Source organism: Anser cygnoides, chromosome 29 (assembly GCF_040182565.1).
Source record: "Anser cygnoides isolate HZ-2024a breed goose chromosome 29, Taihu_goose_T2T_genome, whole genome shotgun sequence".
Lineage (NCBI taxonomy): Eukaryota > Metazoa > Chordata > Aves > Anseriformes > Anatidae > Anser > Anser cygnoides.
Window position 1 is genome coordinate 2,729,959 of NC_089901.1, and position 24,950 is coordinate 2,754,908.

The following is a 24,950-nucleotide window of genomic DNA, read 5'->3' on the forward strand; positions in this document are numbered from 1 at the left end:
GAGCATTTCAGTTCACTAATTGATATTGATCCAGGGTGTCTCCTTTGGGGAACTGCATAGATAGGAAAAGCAGACTCTTGAGATCTGACACTGCATGGACAACCTTGCTCCTCCCCACCCCAGCCCTGACATTTCTCCCATTGTCTACTTGGTGCTTGCACCACTTTTCCTTACACCACACTTCTGCACCAAAGTCTGCAGCTGGATGTTACAGCTCCTTTGCACCAGCTCCCACCTGCTTTCCTTAGACACCTGGCTGCACTCAGGTGCAGAAGGGTTTTTCCTATTTCCAGCCAAAGAACGTGAAAACACGCTGCAATTATCCAGAAAACAAAGCAAGCTCATCGTGTATGCCTCCTGTGACGTTTACCTTCACAAAAGAATGACTGTAGAAGTATTTTATACTGATAGACAGGCAATTAAAAATGATAGTGTTATTATTAATCCATATCATATGAACTCAATGAGAAATGATGAGGATCTTGGTAAGGAAACAATTAGACAGACTGCTGATAGATGGACAAGCTGGGCTGCTTCTACCTGAAGCTCAAAGCAGCAACTGGGTCTGTGAGAGCAGTCTAATGATCAAAGAGTAAGGGGAGGGCAAACCAGGAGAACCAAGGGAAGTGCATAGGTCCAGACAGGCGGCTGGTAAGGGGACATTCAGCAGGGTCTGTTTAATCAAAACTTCCTGAAAATTCACATTTCTTCATGATAGAAATTACACACAAAGCGTGTAATGTTTTATAAAAAGGATTGAAACATTTGAGGTGACGAGTAGTTGCTCTTTTACCCAAGTACTAAAGAAATTACTGGGTATTCAGGCAGAGCTCTGCTGTCAAGACAGTAAGCAAGCAGGACATGCGAGAGACCAGAGCCCTTTGGAGGATGCAGATGGAGCCAGGTGGAGATACCAGAGCATGTCCACTGCCAGCAGTGGTCTTTGTCCCAATAACGCCAGCCCAGCCCAACACATGAGACCCCTTCAAAGACAACACCCTTGTTCAGTGGGTTCTTGGGATTCACCTAAAGTTGAAATGGCCACTGGAAGACCCAATATACTCTCCCTTATTCCTAGTTAGCAGCTCAACAGCCATTTACCATCAGGGGTCATCTGTGGCAATCTCAGGCTGAAAGACTCAAGAGCAGGACACTTCAAAGGGCTGAGGCAGAACCCATCAGCTTACCCCAGTTTGTGAATCATCCCCTTCCAACAGGGATATGAAAGTAAATAGTGTGAAATGACCCGTCAGGTCAATGCACAGAGTACGGGACAGTCCTACATACTGTGCTGTAGTGGTAGAAGGCAAAAAGCATTGCATTGTGCCTCTGTGATTCAGATAATCACAGGTTATCTGAAAAATCACATTGGACGATTTCCTGTACTTATTTTTCTTTATTATTATTTCCCAGGTATTTCTCCTTCTTCTTCTTGTTCTTCTTCTTCTTCTTCTTCTACTACTTCTTCTTCTTCTCCTTCTTCTCCTTCTTCTTCTCCTTCTCCTTTCTACTAATTATTCTTTTTTTTCCCCTCATTCTTTCATTTTCCTTTAGAACGAGGCTTCCAGTAGAGATAACGAAAATAAAGAAAGCATCAGAACTTCACTGGTCTCAGCTGCCATCTCTTCCCATCTCCTCTGGAGCTGGGGGAGCAGCTCCAGCATGCAGGAGGGGCTCGGGTCCAAGAGCCCAGCTGCCACATGGAGGAGCAGCCCCGGTGGCCCTCGGGGCTCCACCTCACTGCCCGCTGGGCTCTGCCTCTCTGCTGCCTTTGGGTCGGGGCTGCTGCTTCCCTGGAGCCATGGCCATGGCCAGCAGCAGGACGTGGCCTTTTCACTGCTGCTCTCTTTCGGCTTCCACATTGTGATTCTTGTCCCTGGATAAGCCCTCAGATCTCATGTATGTTGGTGACACTCCTGTTGTCTCTACAGTGACATCCCTGTGGCTGCAGGCAGCAGCAGGCAATGTGCAGCCCCGGGTCACAGCTGGCCTCCCTGCTAGCAGCACAGTAACAAAAGGGGCTGCTCAGGGCAAACCCAGAAGCCTGGAAGCCTCTTCCAAATGTGGCCTGGAGCTATTAAAGAAATGTGTGGACTTGGTGCTAAGGGCCGTGCTTTTGTGGTGGGCCTGGTAGTGTTAGCTGACGGCTGGACTTGAGCTGAAGGGCCTTTTCCAACCGCAGCGGTTCTGTGACTCTTTCATTGAGTAGGCACCAAGCAGTCACCGGGCCCAGGGAAAAGACGTCCTTGGTAGCCTCCAAGTTAGCTCAGCGTCACGGCACCGAGTCACTTGGAAGGAGCTGCTGGAATAATGAGACAAGAACCCGGTTCTATTAAGATATATATTGATGTATTGAGGAGTGCTGCGTGGCTAGCAGCACCACAGCTGTCGAAATCTCCGTCCTGACGTTCTGTTACGCCTTGACGCCAGGATCATGATGGTCTGAGCTGCCAGGCATCTGACCATGGGTTCCACATCCTTCCCTGAAGACCGGAGGACTGCCAAAGAAAGAAGAGCAGAGATGAAAACCCACTCCTTGCAGAGATCCCCAGGCATCCCCTGCAGACCATGCCAGCCCCACTCGACTCTTCCCTTTCGACACTCAACCCTTTCAGCAGCACTGCCCAACTCCAGGCTGGGAGGGCATTCCCTGACATGCCGGGCTCCCCCGTCTCCTCTCCCTCCTTCCTATGCCTGCGTTGCTCCTCCGCCCCGAAGCATTTCCCTGGAGCAGGGCAAGGCATGGGGGCCTCTGCCCCTGTCCCCCCAGCCCTAGCACACACACCACTGCCCTCACTCACCGCTGATGATTTCATTCTGCTTCTCCTCGCTCTGGTCCCCGGAGTAGCGCGCAGCAAGCCCTAGACACAGAGTTCCCATCAGAGCCCCGCTCCCCAGCACGCTCCCAGCAGCGCAGCCCCTGGCCTGGCCAGCCAGGCTGTGCCCCCTCCTGCACCCCAGCAAGGTCATTGCCCGAGGGGGGCTGGAGCAAGGGCCCAGTCGGGGGGCTCTGGGGGCAACAGGGCTGCGCCTCGCTGCCAGGGCAGTGCCTGGGGCTGCCAAAGGCTGCCCAAAGAGGGACCCAGGGGCTGGGCTCACCAATGAACCTGACGGCCTCAAGTCGCAAGACGGTCTGGGAGTCCTGCAGGTAGGGCTGGCTCTGCTGCAGGTATTCTTCTACTCTGCCTCCGTCCTGCTGCAGCTGGAGAGAGAACACAAGGTCACGGGGCTTGCAGACCCTCCCCAGGGTCTCCTCCAGCATCCTGGGGGCAGGGAGGGCAGAGGGGCCTGCAGAAGAGCCCCCTGGGGCTCTGTGCTGGAAGGAAGGGAGCGAGGATGCGGCTGCAGGCAGCGGGCTCTGGCCGGGCACGTTTGCCCAGCTGGGGCTGGGGCCTGTGGCGTCGTCCTTACCAAGCACTCCCCGATCCTGCAGGTCTGTTTTGTCTGGGCCAAGTGCTTGAGTTCTTTGCGTCGCAGAAACTCTGCAGCGACGACGAGAGCTTCCCCAGAGGCCTGTGGAGCAGCAGAGGTTGGGACATGGCAGCACAGCCTTGGGAAGGAGACCCTCTGTCCCCTCCTCTTGGCAGGGCTGCGAGCCTTTCCCAGCGCGTTCCGGGAGGCTGTGGTGGGGGACGGCGTGCACGGGGTTCCATGGCCAGGGCAAGGACACGGGACAGCCGCCATCGGAGGCAGCTCACGCTGCCGGCCAGGGATCCCCCAGAGCATCCCTGTGGTGTCGGCACACCCTCGCCCACGTAACTGGTCAGCTCTGAGATCTGTACCTTTGCTACGCTCTCACTCTGGTCTCTCATCCGAAAGTAGAGTGGGAGAAGGCTGCTGTGCACTGTCCTCTTCAGTGCCCTCTTCCTTTGCCGCAGCACAGCCTCCGTCACGGCTTGGAAGAGGCAGATGGAGTGCTCCCGCACCTGGCTGGACTCCTGGCAGGGAGGAGGACAGGATGAATTTCAGCAACAGCTGCTGCCCGCCCATGGGGAGCAGGGGCATTAGCGTGGCTGACGCGAAGGGAGATCGCAGAACTGGGAGATGCTTCGGCGCTGGATCCTTCCCAGAGGAGCTGCTCAGCAGCCCTGCCGGGGCAGCTGCAAGGCCTGGTGCCCGTGAAAGGCAACGCAGTCGGTTGCCAGCACAGGCTGCCCGCCAGCCACCCCACTTTCGCCACCGGCCGCACCAGCCATGTCCAAGCAGAGCTCCCCAGCGGCTGGGCTGACGAGGAGACTGGCGAGGCCCTGCCTGAGTGCTGCCCACAGGGCCGGGCTGAAGGGCAGCCCTCATTACAGGGGGCCCAGTTGAGGGCTCGGGCTCCCGCAGCACACTTACGTGGTCAAAGAGTGGCAGGAGCTTCTCAGCCAGCTGCAGAGCCGTGCGACCGGCCTCTCTCCTCTCCACACGAGCCATCACGTTCCGCAGCACAAGCAGGGCCTTCAGCACGACGTCTGCGTTGGTGTCCTGCAGGGCCTCCAGGATGTCTGGCAGCACGACCTGAATTTTTCTTGCCTGTAGGAAAGACACAGTTTCCCTTCCGTGAAGCCGTGAGAGACCACCCTGGGCAAAGGGCTCTGGTTCCTGAGCACCAGCCTCCTGCCTTGCTTCCTGGCAGCTGGCATGGCAATCGCCTCCTGCAAGCAGTGGCCGCGGGCGCACTACAGGGATGCGGGGAGAGCAACGGGGAGGGACGGGAGGGCAGAAGAGCAAAGCCCCAGGCTGCCAACATGGCTTTGCTTGACGATGGCCCGCTCACCTTCTCAGGGCTCTCTGACACGGTGGAGAGCCCTTTGAGAGCCATCAAGCGCATCTCTGGGCTTGGGTGCTTCAGGTAACTCTGCAGGTGCACTGGGTTACCAAACTCCTCTTCCGAAACGTGATTCTGGGCCAGCATCTGCAAGAAAGAGCAGGGAGAGCTTGGCAGGGCCTGCAGGGCTCCCTGCAGCCTCTTCTTCTCCCGCCTTTGGGCAGGGATGGAGCAGCGCGAGCTGGCACCAAAGGCACCAGGCGCGGCTGGTTACGGGGGCTTGCCGGCCCTGCCGGCCCCAGGGACGATGTGTCCGTACGCCCTGGGGGAGCTGGCGGGTTGGGGGTAGATGGGGACAGGGCTGTGCCTGTGTGCCTGAAGGGCCACGCGCAGCCCTGCTGGGAGCAAGGTTTCATCTGGGAACTCACAGCCAAGCGACGGATGCAGGTGTCTTCTGTGACCGCGGTGCACCAGTTGCGCAGTGGCAAGTCTTCCATCAGCGCGTTTAAAACCTTCTGCAAGGTCTGCGGCATTGCCAGGACCACCTCCCACATGCCCATGGCAGTGCTGCAAGCACAGAATACTCTGTCAGTGGGGCTGCCTCAGCCGCAGGGCCACGGCCTGGGCCAGCCCCGTAGGACCCAGGCTGTCCTGCAGCCCCTGTGCCTTGGGGAGCGCTGGGGGCCCAGCCTGGGCAAGCAGGAAGGGTCTGAGCTGGCGTTCCCTGGGGGCAGGGGGGCTCTGGGCTGCCTTGGACAGCTGGGCTGCTGCAGCCCTGGCTGGCCCAGTGGGGCTGGAAAACATGGGTGGGATGGAGGGCTGTGCTGGTGGAGTGACAGGCTGCTGACCTGTCACTTGGCGGGGAGAACTGCAGCAGGTTCTTGACTTCTTCCCTGGACATCAGGTTGGTCAGCTGGAGAAGCAGGGAGTCCAGGCAGCGCCGCGCTGATGCCGTGTGGATGCTGTCCAGGTTTTTTCTGATGCGCTCCATGATCGTTGGCACCTGGGGGGACAAGGTGGGAATGGTGTGTCCACCGGACTGCAGCCATTTCCACAGCTGCCACTGAAACCTTGGCCCCTTCCATTGCTCTCTGCTGCCTTCACGTGGCTTCTGGAGCCCAAGAGACCTCGATGTGCGAGGGAGGCAAGGAGGGAGGGAGGGATGGAGGAACAACGCCTGAAAGAGCTCAAGGGCAGGGCAATGGCCACAGGCCACTTACATCTGTCAGCCAGTACTTGGGGTCCTCCAAGGCTGTGTCCAGCACGCTGCAGGCGCCCTGCTTGTCATGGACGCTGGAGTCTTGTAAAGCTTCAAGGGCTGTGAGGATGATGTCCAGCCTCTCAGAAGGGAAGAGGTATCCTCCAAACGCCTGTGGGAAGGAGGAGGGGAGGGAGGACATGCCGCACTGAGTGTCCCAAGGGTGCTGCTTAGCTGAGCAGCAAGGGCAGCTCCGGAGAGAGGGCCCTCAGGGGGAGGGAGTGAGGATGGGGCGTACGGGGACAGAGTGCTGGCCCTGCAGGTAACCAGGGCTTGCTGGTGGCCAGGAGGGCTGGAGCTGCTGCCGGGACACAGGGGAGCAGCCTTCGCATAGCCCCAGCTTCGGGACAAGAGGAACCCTCTCACCAGGGCGAGGGAGGCCGTGCCAGCCCCAGCGGTTCTGGACCCCTTTGCTCACACGAGTTGCCTGCTGATGCTACGGACAAGATTCCCAGCAAGGCCAGAGCTCATTACCTTGGCAATCTCACAGGGAAAGGACATTACAATCAATGGAAATGTCGCATCCTTCAAACTCTTGTGTGTCTCTGCGTAACTTTCCATGTCCTTTGTCAGCGAGCATTCTAAACAGGGGGAACACCGAAGAGTCAGTAGGGAAGAGCATCTTTGCCAACAAGCTTGCCAAATGGTGAAAAGCACTTTCACTAGGAATGGCTGAGGAGGGAGGCTCGGACCCATGCTGAGGAGAGCGGTGGGCAGGGATGTAAAGCACAGGGTGACGGCTGCTGGGAGCAAGAGGGACCTCAGGGATGATGCAGAAGGAGGAGAAGCAATGGCGCTGGGTGCCGTGGGGGTAGCAGCGTGTCACAGACCCCTTCTGCTCGGGGTCGGGATGTGCAGGAAGCTCCCTGCCATCTGCTTGCAAGACGGCAGGGAGCAAACAGTCAAGGAGAATTCTGGAGGGCGTCACCATCCCTGGTGATGCACGGCTGGCTCTGCTGTTCACTCCTCAGGGAAGATGTGGTTTGGGAAGTGGCAATCGATTGATGGCTTAGACTGGGGAATACCGCGAAACGGCGTGGTAGGTGAGCTGGGGAGGGTTGAGAAGGACAGCAGCAGAGAACTGCTCCTGGACATGAGGTGAGCGTTTAGCTTCTGTGGAAAACGATAGCCAGAGTCCTGCGGGAAGCTGCTGTGAGGAGCAGAGGAGGTCAGGGACCCTGGCAGACTTTCATGGACAGCCTCCACCAAGCAAAAGAACAATCCTTCACAATACTCGGGGAAAAGAAGCAGACATACCAGCAGATGTCTGTGTGCAGACGGACGCTGCCCACCACACCTTCTCTTACCTCTTCCATCTGAGATGATTTTGTAGAAGCGAAAAAGAGCATCAAAAGCTGTGCAACTGACGGAATCTGTGCCACAGCTGACAATGAAGAGGTAGCCCAGCAGCTGGCCCAGGATGGGGATGTAGAGCTCTCTGAGATCTTTGTGGCTGTCCTTGTGTTTTTCATTGTAGTCTGAGATCTGGGGGAGGGAGGGAGGAGAGACAAAGGGCTTAGTGGAGGCAGAGCCGGCCCCTGAGAGAGCAGGGCCTGGGGAGGGAAGAGCAGGGGCAAAGGAGGGACGAAGAGCCTTGCTTCAGGGTGCTGAGGCCCTCACATGCACCCAGGCTTGCCTCGCAGGCACCCCTGAGTGGCAGGATGCTCTGGGATGCACGAAAGGGTCGGGAATTCCTTGTTCCTTACCTTGGCCACAAAATGTGAGAGGATGAAGTCACTCAGCCTCTCAATCCTCCTCACAGCTCTCTCACGCACAGTTGAGTTTTTGGAGCCAGCAAGGTCCAGCAGCACCTGCAAGGAGAGAAGTTGCTGGGCTGACAGGGGTCTGCAAATGTGACCTGAGAGGATTCTTTGGAAATTCTTTGCAAATGCCAAACCTCCAAGATATTCTGCAACTCTGCGCTGATGCTGGCGGTGGGACAGTTGCGTACGAAGGCCGCCAGCATGGGGTCCATGGCATTCATAGTCTGCAAGGAGGACAGATGATCACTGAATTATTTCTGTGGCCCTTCTCAGCCCCAGGAGCTGGCTCTGAGCCCCTCTGGAGCCCAGGGGTGGCTTTGGGGCTAAAACGCTGCTGCGTGCAGACCTCCTGCAGCACAGGATCAGGCCAGGGAAGGGGAAGGGGAAGAAGGGATGAGGCTGGGAAAGCAAATCTGGGCCCCGGCCCTGCACTGGTCTCCAGTTGTCTCAGCACGGGGAAGCAAGGCAGCAGCTCAGCAGGACTGGGGGTGCCAGTACCTCGCCCAGCACATACCTTGGTGTAGAGCGCTCTTTCTGTCTCTGGCACATCCGACTCCAGAGGCAGAAAGAAGACGCTCCTGTAGCACGCATGCCGGAGAGTCTCCTTTTTGCCGTGCAGTGCTCTCGGCACGGTGTTGCTGAGGGAGAGAGAGAGAGGAGCCTGTTGGACGCAGTGCCTCGAGGCTTATGAAGGAGGACACGGACCTCCCTTGGCCAGGCATCCCTGGGAGGGACGGGCAGCCTCCCTGCCAGCTTCAGGGCCACCAGGACATTGCCCTGGGGATGTGCTGGCCCAACCAGGGGCTGGGCACTCACCTGAGGACGGCGATGGTCTCCATGGCCTTCTGCCGAAATTCTGTGCGCAAGCTGTCCATGGGCTCCTTTTCCAGCAGCGCCTGCAGAGCACAAGCGGGATGAGACCTTGCAGCCGCCGGCACCCAGCACCAGCAGAGCCAGCGCTGCCCCAGCCCCGGCCTCCCAGGGGGCTGGTGCCGGGGGTCTTGCCCCTTCCCCAACCCGCCGCACATCCTCTCACCATGATGTTCTCCACCAGCTTATTTTTGCGGCAGAAGGCATGCAAGTCCAGCGTCAAGCCCTTCTCCGAAACAGTTCTGCACAGAGCGCAGATTTTGCTGAGGAACAGCATCTTCTGCGCCTCCTTGTCCTGGCAGCCACAAAGACACCAACAGAGCGTTAGGGGGACACCCACGGCCAGCAGGACCAAAGCCTTGAGGGGTCTGGAGCTGTGTGGGACGCCCGCAGGCCACGGCTCTGCCCAGCCAGCAGCCCTCCAGCAGCCCCGCAGCAGAGCCGTGGCAGCGCCAGGAGCACGGCTGCGATGCAAGCGGTTGCCGTTACCTTTTCTGTGCCGCGGACATAAGCCTCGATGAATTCCACGGATGTGTCTTTGCACAGTTTCCTTGCCTGATCTGGAAAGGAGGAAAGCAAAGAGTGCTGCAGAGAGGGGCTGAATGCAGGAGTGAGGAGAGGAAGGGCCCCAGCCCCAGAAGGACGTGGGGAGGCCGCGAGGATGCCCAGAGGCTGCAGGAGCTCTGCTGGGAAGAGAGGCTGAGGGAGCTGGGCTTGTGGAGCCTGGAGAAGGCTGCGGGGGGACCTCGCTGCGGCCTCCCAGTGCCCAAAGGGGCCTCCGGGAAAGCTGGGGGGGATCTTCATCAGGGAGCGCAGCGACAGGACAAGGGGTGACGGCTTTAACCCAAAAGAGGGCAGGTTTCTTTCGGTCAGGGAGGGATTTCTATCCTTCACGCCCAGGGTGGTGAGGCCCTGGCGCAGGCTGCGGTGCCCCCTCCCTGGCGCTGCCCACGGCCAGGCTGGGTGGGCTTTGGGCAGCCTGGGCTGGGGGGAGGCGTCGTGATCGCTGACGTCCCCCCCAGCCCAAAGCGTCCTGGGATTCTGTGGTGCTGTGGAGGAAGCTCAGCACCGTCGGGTCCACCCGCCGGGTTAGCCAGGAAAGGAGTCCTGGAGTCAAGCAGGGGTCTCGCTGTCCCCAACCCTCCCCACCCCATCCCCGTGACCCTGACTCACTGGGATCCAGCAGCTGCGACTCGTCCTTGCTGTCCGCTGCCGGGCTGCTTTCCGCTGCCGGGCTGCTTTCCGCTGCCGGGCTGCTTTCCGCTGCCGGGCTGCTTTCTGCGGCCGGGCTGCTTTCTGCTGCCGGGCTGCTTTCCGCGGCCGGGCTGCTTTCTGCGGCCGGGCTGCTGCCCTCTGCCAGCAAGCTGTCCTCTGCTGGCCGGCTGCTGCCCTCAGAAGACCAGGTCTCCTGCCAGGCCAGCCTGGGCTTCTTGGGGGGCATGCCTCCCTCCTCATCGGATTCAGAAGGAGACTTTGGCTTGCGAACACGGCCCTTCAGGATAAAACGGCGGCTCCTGTGGGCGGGCGGTTGCGGCATTGCGGGACGTGGGCTGTGCTCGGGGACTCCTCGAAGGCCCTGTGCTCCTGCCCTGTCCGTCACTGCCGTGCACCGACACTGAGGGTCCGAGCCACGGCTGCACTCTTATAAGGCGGACCCCTGGGGTGTCATCAGGTGATGTCACAAAGGGTCCCAGTGTGACACGCGCCTGGGCTGGGTGGGTCCCGGGCGTCCGGGCGCCGTACGTTCGCGGGCGGCACCAAGCTGGGCAGGAGGGTTGATCCGCTTGAGGGCAGGAAGGCTCTGCAGAGGGATCCGGACAGGCTGGATCGACGGGCCGCATCCAGCTGCGTGGCATTCAAGGCCAAATGCTGGGCGCCACACTTGGAATCCTAGAATATCCCGAGTTGGAAAGGGGCAGACCTGAAGGGATGAAAGACACGGTCTCCTGATGGCTCTTGAGCAGAAGGCGCCCCGAGACACGCGCCTCAAGCCAGCCAGCAATTGGCCACTGCGCAAAGCTCATCATTAGCGTTGTAGCCAAGTTAATTTATCTCCACCTTGCTCACCTGGCATCAGCCAATTTTTCACCCTAAACAGCATGCATTTATCTAGCTGTACAACGGACATTTTGTCCAGAAGGATACTGAGAGAAACAGTATTGAAAACTTGATGGAAATCCAAAACCTGGCTTCCCTTGGTCAACTAGATGGGTGACGTTGTCATAAAAGGAAATTAAGTTTGTTAAACAGGACTTTCCCCTCATGAACCTTGGTGGGCTGTGACCAATGACTGCGTTGTCTTTCAGGTGTTTTTCAGTAACGCCCAGGACAGTTTTCTCCATATTTTTACTAGGCTCTGAAGAGAGACTGGCAGGTCCGTAATTATCAGGCTCTTCTTTCTTGCCCTTCTTGAAAGCTGTCACAACGATTGCCAGCCTAGTGTCAACTTGGACCTCTCTGGGCTCCCAAGACCATTGAAAAATAATTGAGAGAGGTCTCACAAGGACATTATCATAGAATCATAGAATCGTAGAATATCCCGAGTTGGAAGGGACCCATAAGGACCATCTAGTCCAACTCTTGGCACCGCACAGGTCTGCCCAAAGTTTAGACCGTGTGACTAAGTGCACAGTCCAATCGCTTCTTAAATTCAGACAGGCTTGGTGCAGTGACTACGTCCCTGGGGAGCCTGTTCCACCATGCGACCACCCTCTCGGTGAAGAACCTCTTCCTGATGTCCAGCCTAAGCTTCCCCCGCCTCAGCTTAACACCATTCCCGCGGGTCCTATCCCTGCTGTTTACGCTGAATAGGTCACCTGCCTCTCCACTCCCCTTCGCGAGGAAGTTGTAGAACGCGACGAGGATTAGTCGGCCCTCTGAGAACCCTGGGATGAATCCCCTCAGGCCCCATAGACTCATATGCATCCAGGGTGGGCTTGGCTGGGAGGTTTTTGTTACTGCAGTCACGGCCCTCCAACTCTGGGCCCCTTGGGTCCCAGAGCCCATCACTGCTCTTGAAGACAGAGGCGACAAAGGCATTAAATGTCTCTGCTTCACCTGTGTCCCTGCTTGTGAGGTGACCAGCCTCATCAAGTAACGGACCGATGTTTCCTCTAGTCCTCCTTTTGCTGTTAACATATTCAATACATATATTTATATATATATATATTTATATGTCTGTGTTGTCGCCCACAGTACTAGCCAGCTTCACCTCTGAGCTTTGGCCGCACGAATTTTCTCCCGACAGAGGCGAACAGCACCTCTGTAGCCCTGCCACGTCACCCGACCTCGCTTCCAGTGGCCACACGCTTTCTTTTTCCCCTTAAGCTCTAGAAGAAGATCCCTGCTCAGCCAAGCTGGCCTTCTGCCCCGCCTGCTTGACTTCCGACATTTTGGAATCGCCTGCTCCTGTGCTCTTAGGAGGTGGTGCTTAAAAAGATGGACCCCGATACCTTCCCAAGCAGCTTCTCAGGGGACCTTCCCAACTAGTTCCCTCAGCAGCCTGAAGTCTGCCCTCCCCGTGTCCAGAGTTCACAGAACTGGAGGGGTTGGAAGGGACCTCAAGAGACCATCGGGTCCAACCCCCCTGCCAAAAGCAGGTTTTGTGGCAGTTTTCCTCCTGTCACCAAAGATTTTAAACTCAACTGCTTCCTGATTGCCATGGCCAAGATGGCCGCCGATCACCACGTCCCATGGGGCTGTGGCCTCTCAGATTATTTTTGCCTATGTTGTCCTGGTTCCAGTTAGGACACAGTTAATTTTCCTCACAGGAGCTGGTAGGGTGCTATGTTTTGGATTAGGCTGAGAAGAGCGCTGGTAACATGCTGATGTTGTGATTGTCGCAGAGCAGTGTTTACACCAGGCCAAGGCCTTTTCGGCTTCTCGCTCTGTCCTGCCAGCGAGCAGGCTGGGGGTGCAGCAGGAGCTGGGAGGGGACAGACCCAGGACAGCTGACCCAAACCGGCCAAAGGGGTATTCCATACCATCTGGCGTCATGCTAAACAATATATGGGGGTGGCTGGCCGGGGTGGGGGGCCGGCTGCTCGGGGATAGGCTGGGCATCGGTCAGCGGGTGGTGGGCAATTGCATTGTGCATCACTTGTTTCGTACACATTATTGGTAGGAGTACTATTATTATTATTATTATTATTATTATTATTATTATTATTTTCCTGTCTTAATAAACTGTCTTTATCTCAACTCACAGGCTTCACTTTCCCGTTTCTCTCCCCTATCCCAGAGAGGGAGGGGGGAAGGTGGGCGAACGGCTGTGTGGGGTTCAGCTGCCGGCCGGGTTAAACCACAGCACAGTGTTCTTCTTTTGGCATCACACTGCCCACCACATCCCACAGACCCCAGGAAAAGCCCCGAACCAGACATGGGTGTGCAGGATCTCCCCTCCAGTAGCTGGTATCAGGCCTTGGCCCTCCTGCTTCATCAAAATATTTCTCATCACAGTGCCTTTGACTATCTGTAATCATGGCCTCCAATTATCTGCTCTAACAAGTTCTTGGGGAGACTCTCTTAGTAACGGCCCTCAGCGGGGCCCGTTAACACTCCAAGTCACTTCAGCTTTTTCTTCTGACTTTACTTTCTCAATCGCTTGCATCATTCTCCTCTCGGTACCTGAGCTTCATAAATTCAGCACCAAAATACACCGTGGAACTCATTAAAATGAAGAAACTCCTAACGCTTCTTACATAGTTTTGTTCAAGACTTGTACAGCTAATTGGAGAGCTTTCATGGTGTAGTTAAGGAGGAAGATTTCAAAGAGCACCTAATAAAATTTTTTTCTCATCTTAAAGGGTGCGTTTAGTTTAATTTCGGTTTGGAGCATTTCAGTTCACTAATTGATATTGATCCAGGGTGTCTCCTTTGGGGAACTGCATAGATAGGAAAAGCAGACTCTTGAGATCTGACACTGCATGGACAACCTTGCTCCTCCCCACCCCAGCCCTGACATTTCTCCCATTGTCTACTTGGTGCTTGCACCACTTTTCCTTACACCACACTTCTGCACCAAAGTCTGCAGCTGGATGTTACAGCTCCTTTGCACCAGCTCCCACCTGCTTTCCTTAGACACCTGGCTGCACTCAGGTGCAGAAGGGTTTTTCCTATTTCCAGCCAAAGAACGTGAAAACACGCTGCAATTATCCAGAAAACAAAGCAAGCTCATCGTGTATGCCTCCTGTGACGTTTACCTTCACAAAAGAATGACTGTAGAAGTATTTTATACTGATAGACAGGCAATTAAAAATGATAGTGTTATTATTAATCCATATCATATGAACTCAATGAGAAATGATGAGGATCTTGGTAAGGAAACAATTAGACAGACTGCTGATAGATGGACAAGCTGGGCTGCTTCTACCTGAAGCTCAAAGCAGCAACTGGGTCTGTGAGAGCAGTCTAATGATCAAAGAGTAAGGGGAGGGCAAACCAGGAGAACCAAGGGAAGTGCATAGGTCCAGACAGGCGGCTGGAAAGGGGACATTCAGCAGGGTCTGTGTAATCAAAACTTGTGGATGTGCCTGGAAGGTGAGGGAGCACACCATGCTAGACAAAGCGATGACAATGCAAGTACAGGTGAACTTCAGGATTTCTTCTCCAGCGATGAATATACATCCTGAAAATTCACATTTCTTCATGATAGAAATTACACACAAAGCGTGTAATGTTTTATAAAAAGGATTGAAACATTTGAGGTGACGAGTAGTTGCTCTTTTACCCAAGTACTAAAGAAATTACTGGGTATTCAGGCAGAGCTCTGCTGTCAAGACAGTAAGCAAGCAGGACATGCGAGAGACCAGAGCCCTTTGGAGGATGCAGATGGAGCCAGGTGGAGATACCAGAGCATGTCCACTGCCAGCAGTGGTCTTTGTCCCAATAACGCCAGCCCAGCCCAACACATGAGACCCCTTCAAAGACAACACCCTTGTTCAGTGGGTTCTTGGGATTCACCTAAAGTTGAAATGGCCACTGGAAGACCCAATATACTCTCCCTTATTCCTAGTTAGCAGCTGAACAGCCATTTACCATCAGGGGTCATCTGTGGCAATCTCAGGCTGAAAGACTCAAGAGCAGGACACTTCAAAGGGCTGAGGCAGAACCCATCAGCTTACCCCAGTTTGTGAATCATCCCCTTCCAACAGGGATATGAAAGTAAATAGTGTGAAATGACCCGTCAGGTCAATGCACAGAGTACGGGAGAGTCCTACATACTGTGCTGTAGTGGTAGAAGGCAAAAAGCATTGCATTGTGCCTCTGTGATTCAGATAATCACAGGTTATCTGAAAAATCACGTTGGACGATTTCCTGTACTTATTTTTCTTTATTATTATTTCCCAGGTATTTCTCCTTCTTCTTCTTGTTCTTCTTCTTGTTCTTCTACTACTTCTTCTTCTTCTCCTTCTTCTCCTTCTTCTCCTTCTTCTTCTCCTTCTCCTTTCTACTAATTATTCTTTTTTTTCCCCTCATTCTTTCATTTTCCTTTAGAACGAGGCTTCCAGTAGAGATAACGAAAATAAAGAAAGCATCAGAACTTCACTGGTCTCAGCTGCCATCTCTTCCCATCTCCTCTGGAGCTGGGGGAGCAGCTCCAGCATGCAGGAGGGGCTCGGGTCCAAGAGCCCAGCTGCCACATGGAGGAGCAGCCCCGGTGGCCCTCGGGGCTCCACCTCACTGCCCGCTGGGCTCTGCCTCTCTGCTGCCTTTGGGTCGGGGCTGCTGCTTCCCTGGAGCCGTGGCCATGGCCAGCAGCAGGACGTGGCCTTTTCACTGCTGCTCTCTTTCGGCTTCCACATTGTGATTCTTGTCCCTGGATAAGCCCTCAGATCTCATGTATGTTGGTGACACTCCTGTTGTCTCTACAGTGACATCCCTGTGGCTGCAGGCAGCAGCAGGCAATGTGCAGCCCCGGGTCACAGCTGGCCTCCCTGCTAGCAGCACAGTAACAAAAGGGGCTGCTCAGGGCAAACCCAGAAGCCTGGAAGCCTCTTCCAAACGTGGCCTGGAGCTATTAAAGAAATGTGTGGACTTGGTGCTAAGGGCCGTGCTTTTGTGGTGGGCCTGGTAGTGTTAGCTGACGGCTGGACTTGAGCTGAAGGGCCTTTTCCAACCGCAGCGGTTCTGTGGCTCTTTCATTGAGTAGGCACCAAGCAGTCACCGGGCCCAGGGAAAAGACGTCCTTGGTAGCCTCCAAGTTAGCTCAGCGTCACGGCACCGAGTCACTTGGAAGGAGCTGCTGGAATAATGAGACAAGAACCCGGTTCTATTAAGATATATATTGATGTATTGAGGAGTGCTGCGTGGCTAGCAGCACCACAGCTGTCGAAATCTCCGTCCTGACGTTCTGTTACGCCTTGACGCCAGGATCATGATGGTCTGAGCTGCCAGGCATCTGACCATGGGTTCCACATCCTTCCCTGAAGACCGGAGGACTGCCAAAGAAAGAAGAGCAGAGATGAAAACCCACTCCTTGCAGAGATCCCCAGGCATCCCCTGCAGACCATGCCAGCCCCACTCGACTCTTCCCTTTCGACACTCAACCCTTTCAGCAGCACTGCCCAACTCCAGGCTGGGAGGGCATTCCCTGACATGCCGGGCTCCCCCGTCTCCTCTCCCTCCTTCCTATGCCTGCGTTGCTCCTCCGCCCCGAAGCATTTCCCTGGAGCAGGGCAAGGCATGGGGGCCTCTGCCCCTGTCCCCCCAGCCCTAGCACACACACCACTGCCCTCACTCACCGCTGATGATTTCATTCTGCTTCTCCTCGCTCTGGTCCCCGGAGTAGCGCGCAGCAAGCCCTAGACACAGAGTTCCCATCAGAGCCCCGCTCCCCAGCACGCTCCCAGCAGCGCAGCCCCTGGCCTGGCCAGCCAGGCTGTGCCCCCTCCTGCACCCCAGCAAGGTCATTGCCCGAGGGGGGCTGGAGCAAGGGCCCAGTCGGGGGGCTCTGGGGGCAACAGGGCTGCGCCTCGCTGCCAGGGCAGTGCCTGGGGCTGCCAAAGGCTGCCCAAAGAGGGACCCAGGGGCTGGGCTCACCAATGAACCTGACGGCCTCAAGTCGCAAGACGGTCTGCGAGTCCTGCAGGTAGGGCTGGCTCTGCTGCAGGTATTCTTCTACTCTGCCTCCGTCCTGCTGCAGCTGGAGAGAGAACACAAGGTCACGGGGCTTGCAGACCCTCCCCAGGGTCTCCTCCAGCATCCTGGGGGCAGGGAGGGCAGAGGGGCCTGCAGAAGAGCCCCCTGGGGCTCTGTGCTGGAAGGAAGGGAGCGAGGATGCGGCTGCAGGCAGCGGGCTCTGGCCGGGCACGTTTGCCCAGCTGGGGCTGGGGCCTGTGGGGTCGTCCTTACCAAGCACTCCCCGATCCTGCAGGTCTGTTTTGTCTGGGCCAAGTGCTTGAGTTCTTTGCGTCGCAGAAACTCTGCAGCGACGACGAGAGCTTCCCCAGAGGCCTGTGGAGCAGCAGAGGTTGGGACATGGCAGCACAGCCTTGGGAAGGAGACCCTCTGTCCCCTCCTCTTGGCAGGGCTGCGAGCCTTTCCCAGCGCGTTCCGGGAGGCTGTGGTGGGGGACGGCGTGCACGGGGTTCCATGGCCAGGGCAAGGACACGGGACAGCCGCCATCGGAGGCAGCTCACGCTGCCGGCCAGGGATCCCCCAGAGCATCCCTGTGGTGTCGGCACACCCTCGCCCACGTAACTGGTCAGCTCTGAGATCTGTACCTTTGCTACGCTCTCACTCTGGTCTCTCATCCGAAAGTAGAGTGGGAGAAGGCTGCTGTGCACTGTCCTCTTCAGTGCCCTCTTCCTTTGCCGCAGCACAGCCTCCGTCACGGCTTGGAAGAGGCAGATGGAGTGCTCCCGCACCTGGCTGGACTCCTGGCAGGGAGGAGGACAGGATGAATTTCAGCAACAGCTGCTGCCCGCCCATGGGGAGCAGGGGCATTAGCGTGGCTGACGCGAAGGGAGATCGCAGAACTGGGAGATGCTTCGGCGCTGGATCCTTCCCAGAGGAGCTGCTCAGCAGCCCTGCCGGGGCAGCTGCAAGGCCTGGTGCCCGTGAAAGGCAACGCAGTCGGTTGCCAGCACAGGCTGCCCGCCAGCCACCCCACTTTCGCCACCGGCCGCACCAGCCATGTCCAAGCAGAGCTCCCCAGCGGCTGGGCTGACGAGGAGACTGGCGAGGCCCTGCCTGAGTGCTGCCCACAGGGCCGGGCTGAAGGGCAGCCCTCATTACAGGGGGCCCAGCTGAGGGCTCGGGCTCCCGCAGCACACTTACGTGGTCAAAGAGTGGCAGGAGCTTCTCAGCCAGCTGCAGAGCCGTGCGACCGGCCTCTCTCCTCTCCACACGAGCCATCACGTTCCGCAGCACAAGCAGGGCCTTCAGCACGACGTCTGCGTTGGTGTCCTGCAGGGCCTCCAGGATGTCTGGCAGCACGACCTGAATTTTTCTTGCCTGTAGGAAAGACACAGTTTCCCTTCCGTGAAGCCGTGAGAGACCACCCTGGGCAAAGGGCTCTGGTTCCTGAGCACCAGCCTCCTGCCTTGCTTCCTGGCAGCTGGCATGGCAATCGCCTCCTGCAAGCAGTGGCCGCGGGCGCACTACAGGGATGCGGGGAGAGCAACGGGGAGGGACGGGAGGGCAGAAGAGCAAAGCCCCAGGCTGCCAACATGGCTTTGCTTGACGATGGCCCGCTCACCTTCTCAGGGCTCTCTGACACGGTGGAGAGCCCTTTGAGAGCCATCAAGCGCATCGCTGGGCTTGGGTGCTTCAGGTAACTCTGCAGGTGCACTGGGTTACCAAACTCCTCTTCCGAAACGTGATTCTGGGCCAGCATCTGCAAGAAAGAGCAGGGGGAGCCTGGCAGGGCCTGCAGGGCTCCCTGCAGCCTCTTCTTCTCCCGCCTTTGGGCAGGGATGGAGCAGCGCGAGCTGGCACCAAAGGCACCAGGCGCGGCTGGTTACGGGGGCTTGCCGGCCCTGCCGGCCCCAGGGACGATGTGTCCGTACGCCCTGGGGGAGCTGGCAGGTTGGGGGTAGATGGGGACAGGGCTGTGCCTGTGTGCCTGAAGGGCCACGCGCAGCCCTGCTGGGAGCAAGGTTTCATCTGGGAACTCACAGCCAAGCGACGGATGCAGGTGTCTTCTGTGACCGCGGTGCACCAGTTGCGCAGTGGCAAGTCTTCCATCAGCGCGTTTAAAACCTTCTGCAAGGTCTGCGGCATTGCCAGGACCACCTCCCACATGCCCAGGGCAGTGCTGCAAGCACAGAATACTCTGTCAGTGGGGCTGCCTCAGCCGCAGGGCCACGGCCCGGGCCAGCCCCGTAGGACCCAGGCTGTCCTGCAGCCCCTGTGACTTGGGGAGCGCTGGGGGCCCAGCCTGGGCAAGCAGGAAGGGTCTGAGCTGGCGTTCCCTGGGGGCAGGGGGGCTCTGGGCTGCCTTGGACAGCTGGGCTGCTGCAGCCCTGGCTGGCCCAGTGGGGCTGGAACACGTTGGTGGGATGGAGGGCTGTGCTCCTTGGGGATGCCCTGCCGTTTGCCATGGCTCTGGCAAGCAGAGAGTCTCCAGGTGCATCTCCCGACGTGGAACAAGCCCTCAAGGATGTTAAGGCCAGGACCTGTCACTTGGCGGAGAGAACTGCAGCAGGTTCTTGACTTCTTCCCTGGACATCAGGTTGGTCAGCTGGAGAAGCAGGGAGTCCAGGCAGCGCCGCGCTGATGCCGTGTGGATGCTGTCCAGGTTTTTTCTGATGCCCTCCATGATCGTTGGCACCTGGGGGGACAAGGTGGGAATGGTGTGTCCACCGGACTGCAGCCATTTCCACAGCTGCCACTGAAACCTTGGCCCCTTCCATTGCTCTCTGCTGCCTTCACGTGGCTTCTGGAGCCCAAGAGACCTCGATGTGCGAGGGAGGCAAGGAGGGAGGGAGGGATGGAGGAACAACGCCTGAAAGAGCTCAAGGGCAGGGCAATGGCCACAGGCCACTTACATCTGTCAGCCAGTACTTGGGGTCCTCCAAGGCTGTGTCCAGCACGCTGCAGGCGCCCTGCTTGTCATGGACGCTGGAGTCTTGTAAAGCTTCAAGGGCTGTGAGGATGATGTCCAGCCTCTCAGAAGGGAAGAGGTATCCTCCAAACGCCTGTGGGAAGGAGGAGGGGAGGGAGGACATGCCGCACTGAGTGTCCCAAGGGTGCTGCTTAGCTGAGCAGCAAGGGCAGCTCCGGAGAGAGGGCCCTCAGGGGGAGGGAGTGAGGATGGGGCGTACGGGGACAGAGTGCTGGCCCTGCAGGTAACCAGGGCTTGCTGGTGGCCAGGAGGGCTGGAGCTGCTGCCGGGACACAGGGGAGCAGCCTTCGCATAGCCCCAGCTTCGGGACAAGAGGAACCCTCTCACCAGGGCGAGGGAGGCCGTGCCAGCCCCAGCGGTTCTGGACCCCTTTGCTCACACGAGTTGCCTGCTGATGCTACGGACAAGATTCCCAGCAAGGCCAGAGCTCATTACCTCGGCAATCTCACAGGGAAAGGACATTACAATCAATGGAAATGTCGCATCCTTCAAACTCTTGTGTGTCTCTGCGTAACTTTCCATGTCCTTTGTCAGCGAGCATTCTAAACAGGGGGAACACCGAAGAGTCAGTAGGGAAGAGCATCTTTGCCAACAAGCTTGCCAAATGGTGAAAAGCACTTTCACTAGGAATGGCTGAGGAGGGAGGCTCAGACCCATGCTGAGGAGAGTGGTGGGCAGGGATGTAAAGCACAGGGTGACGGCTGCTGGGAGCAAGAGGGACCTCAGGGATGATGCAGAAGGAGGAGAAGCAATGGCGCTGGGTGCCGTGGGGGTAGCAGCGTGTCACAGACCCCTTCTGCTCGGGGTCGGGATGTGCAGGAAGCTCCCTGCCATCTGCTTGCAAGACGGCAGGGAGCAAACAGTCAAGGAGAATTCTGGAGGGCGTCACCATCCCTGGTGATGCACGGCTGGCTCTGCTGTTCACTCCTCAGGGAAGATGTGGTTTGGGAAGTGGCAATCGATTGATGGCTTAGACTGGGGAATACCGCGAAACGGCGTGGTAGGTGAGCTGGGGAGGGTTGAGAAGGACAGCAGCAGAGAACTGCTCCTGGACATGAGGTGAGCGTTTAGCTTCTGTGGAAAACGATAGCCAGATTCCTGCGGGAAGCTGCTGTGAGGAGCAGAGGAGGTCAGGGACCCTGGCAGACTTTCATGGACAGCCTCCACCAAGCAAAAGAACAATCCTTCACAATACTCGGGGAAAAGAAGCAGACATACCAGCAGATGTCTGTGTGCAGACGGACGCTGCCCACCACACCTTCTCTTACCTCTTCCATCTGAGATGATTTTGTAGAAGCGAAAAAGAGCATCAAAAGCTGTGCAACTGACGGAATCTGTGCCACAGCTGACAATGAAGAGGTGGCCCAGCAGCTGGCCCAGGATGGGGATGTAGAGCTTTCTGAGATCTTTGTGGCTGTCCTTGTGTTTTTCATTGTAGTCTGAGATCTGGGGGAGGGAGGGAGGAGAGACAAAGGGCTTAGTGGAGGCAGAGCCGGCCCCTGAGAGAGCAGGGCCTGGGGAGGGAAGAGCAGGGGCAAAGGAGGGACGAAGAGCCTTGCTTCAGGGTGCTGAGGCCCTCACATGCACCCAGGCTTGCCTCGCAGGCACCCCTGAGTGGCAGGATGCTCTGGGATGCACGAAAGGGTCGGGAATTCCTTGTTCCTTACCTTGGCCACAAAATGTGAGAGGATGAAGTCACTCAGCCTCTCAATCCTCGTCACAGCTCTCTCACGCACAGTTGAGTTTTTGGAGCCAGCAAGGTCCAGCAGCACCTGCAAGGAGAGAAGTTGCTGGGCTGACAGGGGTCTGCAAATGTGACCTGAGAGGATTCTTTGGAAATTCTTTGCAAATGCCAAACCTCCAAGATATTCTGCAACTCTGCGCTGATGCTGGCGGTGGGACAGTTGCGTACGAAGGCCGCCAGCATGGGGTCCATGGCATTCATAGTCTGCAAGGAGGACAGATGATCACTGAATTATTTCTGTGGCCCTTCTCAGCCCCAGGAGCTGGCTCTGAGCCCCTCTGGAGCCCAGGGGTGGCTTTGGGGCTAAAAAGCTGCTGCGTGCAGACCTCCTGCAGCACTGGATCAGGCCAGGGAAGGGGAAGGGGAAGAAGGGATGAGGCTGGGAAAGCAAATCTGGGCCCCGGCCCTGCACTGGTCTCCAGTTGTCTCAGCACGGGGAAGCAAGGCAGCAGCTCAGCAGGACTGGGGGTGCCGGTACCTCGCCCAGCACATACCTTGGTGTAGAGCGCTCTTTCTGTCTCTGGCACATCCGACTCCGGAGGCAGAAAGAAGACGCTCCTGTAGCACGCGTTCCGGAGACTCTCCTTTTTGCCGTGCAGTGCTCTCGGCACGGTGTTGCTGAGGGAGAGAGAGAGAGGAGCCTGTTGGACGCAGTGCCTCGAGGCTTATGAAGGAGGACACGGACCTCCCTTGGCCAGGCATCCCTGGGAGGGACGGGCAGCCTCCCTGCCAGCTTCAGGGCCACCAGGACATTGCCCTGGGGATGTGCTGGCCCAACCAGGGGCTGGGCACTCACCTGAGGACGGCGATGGTCTCCATGGCCTTCTGCCGAAATTCTGTGTTCAAGCTGTCCATGGGCTCCTTTTCCAGCAGCGCCTGCAGAGCACAAGCGGGATGAGACCTTGCAGCCGCCGGCACCCAGCACCAGCAGAGCCAGCGCTGCCCCAGCCCCGGCCTCCCAGGGGGCTGGTGCCGGGGGTCTTGCCCCTTCCCCAACCCGCCGCACATCCTCTCACCATGATGTTCTCCACCAGCTTATTTTTGCGGCAGAAGGCATGCAAGTCCAGCGTCAAGCCCTTCTCCGAAACAGTTCTGCACAGAGCGCAGATTTTGCTGAGGAACAGCATCTTCTGCGCCTCCTTGTCCTGGCAGCCACAAAGACACCAACAGAGCGTTAGGGGGACACCCACGGCCAGCAGGACCAAAGCCTTGAGGGGTCTGGAGCTGTGTGGGACGCCCGGAGGCCACGGCTCTGCCCAGCCAGCAGCCCTCCAGCAGCCCCGCAGCAGAGCCGTGGCAGCGCCAGGAGCACGGCTGCGATGCAAGCGGTTGCCGTTACCTTTTCTGTGCCGCGGACATAAGCCTCGATGAATTCCACGGATGTGTCTTTGCACAGTTTCCTTGCCTTATCTGGAAAGGAGGAAAGCAAAGAGTGCTGCAGAGAGGGGCTGAATGCAGGAGTGAGGAGAGGAAGGGCCCCAGCCCCAGAAGGACGTGGGGAGGCCGCGAGGATGCCCAGAGGCTGCAGGAGCTCTGCTGGGAAGAGAGGCTGAGGGAGCTGGGCTTGTGGAGCCTGGAGAAGGCTGCGGGGGGACCTCGCTGCGGCCTCCCAGTGCCCAAAGGGGCCTCCGGGAAAGCTGGGGGGGATCTTCATCAGGGAGTGCAGCGACAGGACAAGGGGTGACGGCTTTAACCTAAAAGAGGGCAGGTTTCTTTCGGTCAGGGAGGGATTTCTATCCTTCACGCCCAGGGTGGTGAGGCCCTGGCGCAGGCTGCGGTGCCCCCTCCCTGGCGCTGCCCACGGCCAGGCTGGGTGGGCTTTGGGCAGCCTGGGCTGGGGGGAGGCGTCGTGATCGCTGACGTCCCCCCCAGCCCAAAGCGTCCTGGGATTCTGTGGTGCTGTGGAGGAAGCTCAGCACCATCGGGCCCACCCGCCGGGTTAGCCAGGAAAGGAGTCCTGGAGTCAAGCAGGGGTCTCGCTGTCCCCAACCCTCCCCACCCCATCCCCGTGACCCTGACTCACTGGGATCCAGCAGCTGCGACTCGTCCTTGCTGTCCGCTGCCGGGCTGCTTTCCGCGGCCGGGCTGCTTTCCGCTGCCGGGCTGCTTTCCGCGGCCTGCTTTCCGCTGCTGCTTTCCGCGGCCGGGCTGCTTTCCGCTGCCGGGCTGCTTTCCGCGGCCGGGCTGCTGCCGGGCTGCTTTCCGCGGCCGGGCTGCTGCCCTCTGCCAGCAAGCTGTCCTCTGCTGGCCGGCTGCTGCCCTCAGAAGACCAGGTCTCCTGCCAGGCCAGCCTGGGCTTCTTGGGGGGCATGCCTCCCTCCTCATCGGATTCAGAAGGAGACTTTGGCTTGCGAACACGGCCCTTCAGGATAAAACGGCGGCTCCTGTGGGCGGGCGGTTGCGGCATTGCGGGACGTGGGCTGTGCTCGGGGACTCCTCGAAGGCCCTGTGCTCCTGCCCTGTCCGTCACTGCCGTGCACCGACACTGAGGGTCCGAGCCACGGCTGCACTCTTATAAGGCGGACCCCTGGGGTGTCATCAGGTGATGTCACAAAGGGTCCCAGTGTGACACGCGCCTGGGCTGGGTGGGTCCCGGGCGTCCGGGCGCCGTACGTTCGCGGGCGGCACCAAGCTGGGCAGGAGGGTTGATCCGCTTGAGGGCAGGAAGGCTCTGCAGAGGGATCCGGACAGGCTGGATCGACGGGCCGCATCCAGCTGCGTGGCATTCAAGGCCAAATGCTGGGCGCCACACTTGGAATCCTAGAATATCCCGAGCTGGAAAGGGGCAGACCTGAAGGGATGAAAGACACGGTCTCCTGATGGCTCTTGAGCAGAAGGCGCCCCGAGACACGCGCCTCAAGCCAGCCAGCAATTGGCCACTGCGCAAAGCTCATCATTAGCGTTGTAGCCAAGTTAATTTATCTCCACCTTGCTCACCTGGCATCAGCCAATTTTTCACCCTAAACAGCATGTATTTATCTAGCTGTACAACGGACATTTTGTCCAGAAGGATACTGAGAGAAACAGTATTGAAAACTTGATGGAAATCCAAAACCTGGCTTCCCTTGGTCAACTAGATGGGTGATGTTGTCATAAAAGGAAATTAAGTTTGTTAAACAGGACTTTCCCCTCATGAACCTTGGTGGGCTGTGACCAATGACTGCGTTGTCTTTCAGGTGTTTTTCAGTAACGCCCAGGACAGTTTTCTCCATATTTTCACTAGGCTCTGAAGAGAGACTGGCAGGTCCGTAATTATCAGGCTCTTCTTTCTTGCCCTTCTTGAAAGCTGTCACAACGATTGCCAGCCTAGTGTCAACTTGGACCTCTCTGGGCTCCCAAGACCATTGAAAAATAATTGAGAGAGGTCTCACAAGGACATTATCATAGAATCATAGAATCGTAGAATATCCCGAGTTGGAAGGGACCCATAAGGACCATCTAGTCCAACTCTTGGCACCGCACAGGTCTGCCCAAAGTTTAGACCGTGTGACTAAGTG

General features: G+C 57.6%; 2 protein-coding genes across 3 annotated transcripts; both read right to left on the minus strand.

The window, feature by feature from the left end:
* Positions 1-1,433: 1,433 nt before the first annotated feature.
* On the minus strand, positions 1,434-12,742 carry LOC136787494 (maestro heat-like repeat-containing protein family member 7). Of its 2 annotated transcripts, XM_066984783.1 has the most exons (19): positions 9,815-12,735; positions 9,131-9,201; positions 8,808-8,936; positions 8,588-8,667; positions 8,286-8,409; positions 7,906-7,995; positions 7,715-7,819; positions 7,316-7,493; positions 6,483-6,589; positions 5,971-6,120; positions 5,599-5,753; positions 5,179-5,317; positions 4,760-4,897; positions 4,339-4,515; positions 3,783-3,938; positions 3,412-3,513; positions 3,100-3,202; positions 2,802-2,861; positions 1,463-2,498 (listed from the first exon to the last, which is right to left on the minus strand). In XM_066984783.1, exons 1-19 carry the CDS (start codon positions 10,176-10,178, stop codon positions 2,371-2,373), a joined length of 2,556 nt encoding a protein of 851 aa, XP_066840884.1. In that variant the 5' UTR covers positions 10,179-12,735; the 3' UTR covers positions 1,463-2,370. The 2 variants fall into 2 exon arrangements, with proteins under 2 accessions (XP_066840885.1, XP_066840884.1); XM_066984784.1 differs by lacking the exon at positions 3,412-3,513 and having other exon boundaries at positions 1,434-2,498; positions 9,815-12,742.
* Positions 12,743-12,834: 92 nt separating this feature from the next.
* On the minus strand, positions 12,835-23,860 carry LOC136787406 (maestro heat-like repeat-containing protein family member 7). Its single transcript, XM_066984596.1, has 20 exons — positions 23,745-23,860; positions 23,477-23,676; positions 22,793-22,863; positions 22,470-22,598; positions 22,250-22,329; positions 21,948-22,071; positions 21,568-21,657; positions 21,377-21,481; positions 20,978-21,155; positions 20,145-20,251; positions 19,633-19,782; positions 19,261-19,415; positions 18,761-18,899; positions 18,342-18,479; positions 17,921-18,097; positions 17,365-17,520; positions 16,994-17,095; positions 16,682-16,784; positions 16,384-16,443; positions 12,835-16,080 (listed from the first exon to the last, which is right to left on the minus strand). Exons 1-20 carry the CDS (start codon positions 23,858-23,860, stop codon positions 15,953-15,955), a joined length of 2,508 nt encoding a protein of 835 aa, XP_066840697.1. The 3' UTR covers positions 12,835-15,952.
* Between the last annotated feature and the right edge of the window lie 1,090 nt (positions 23,861-24,950).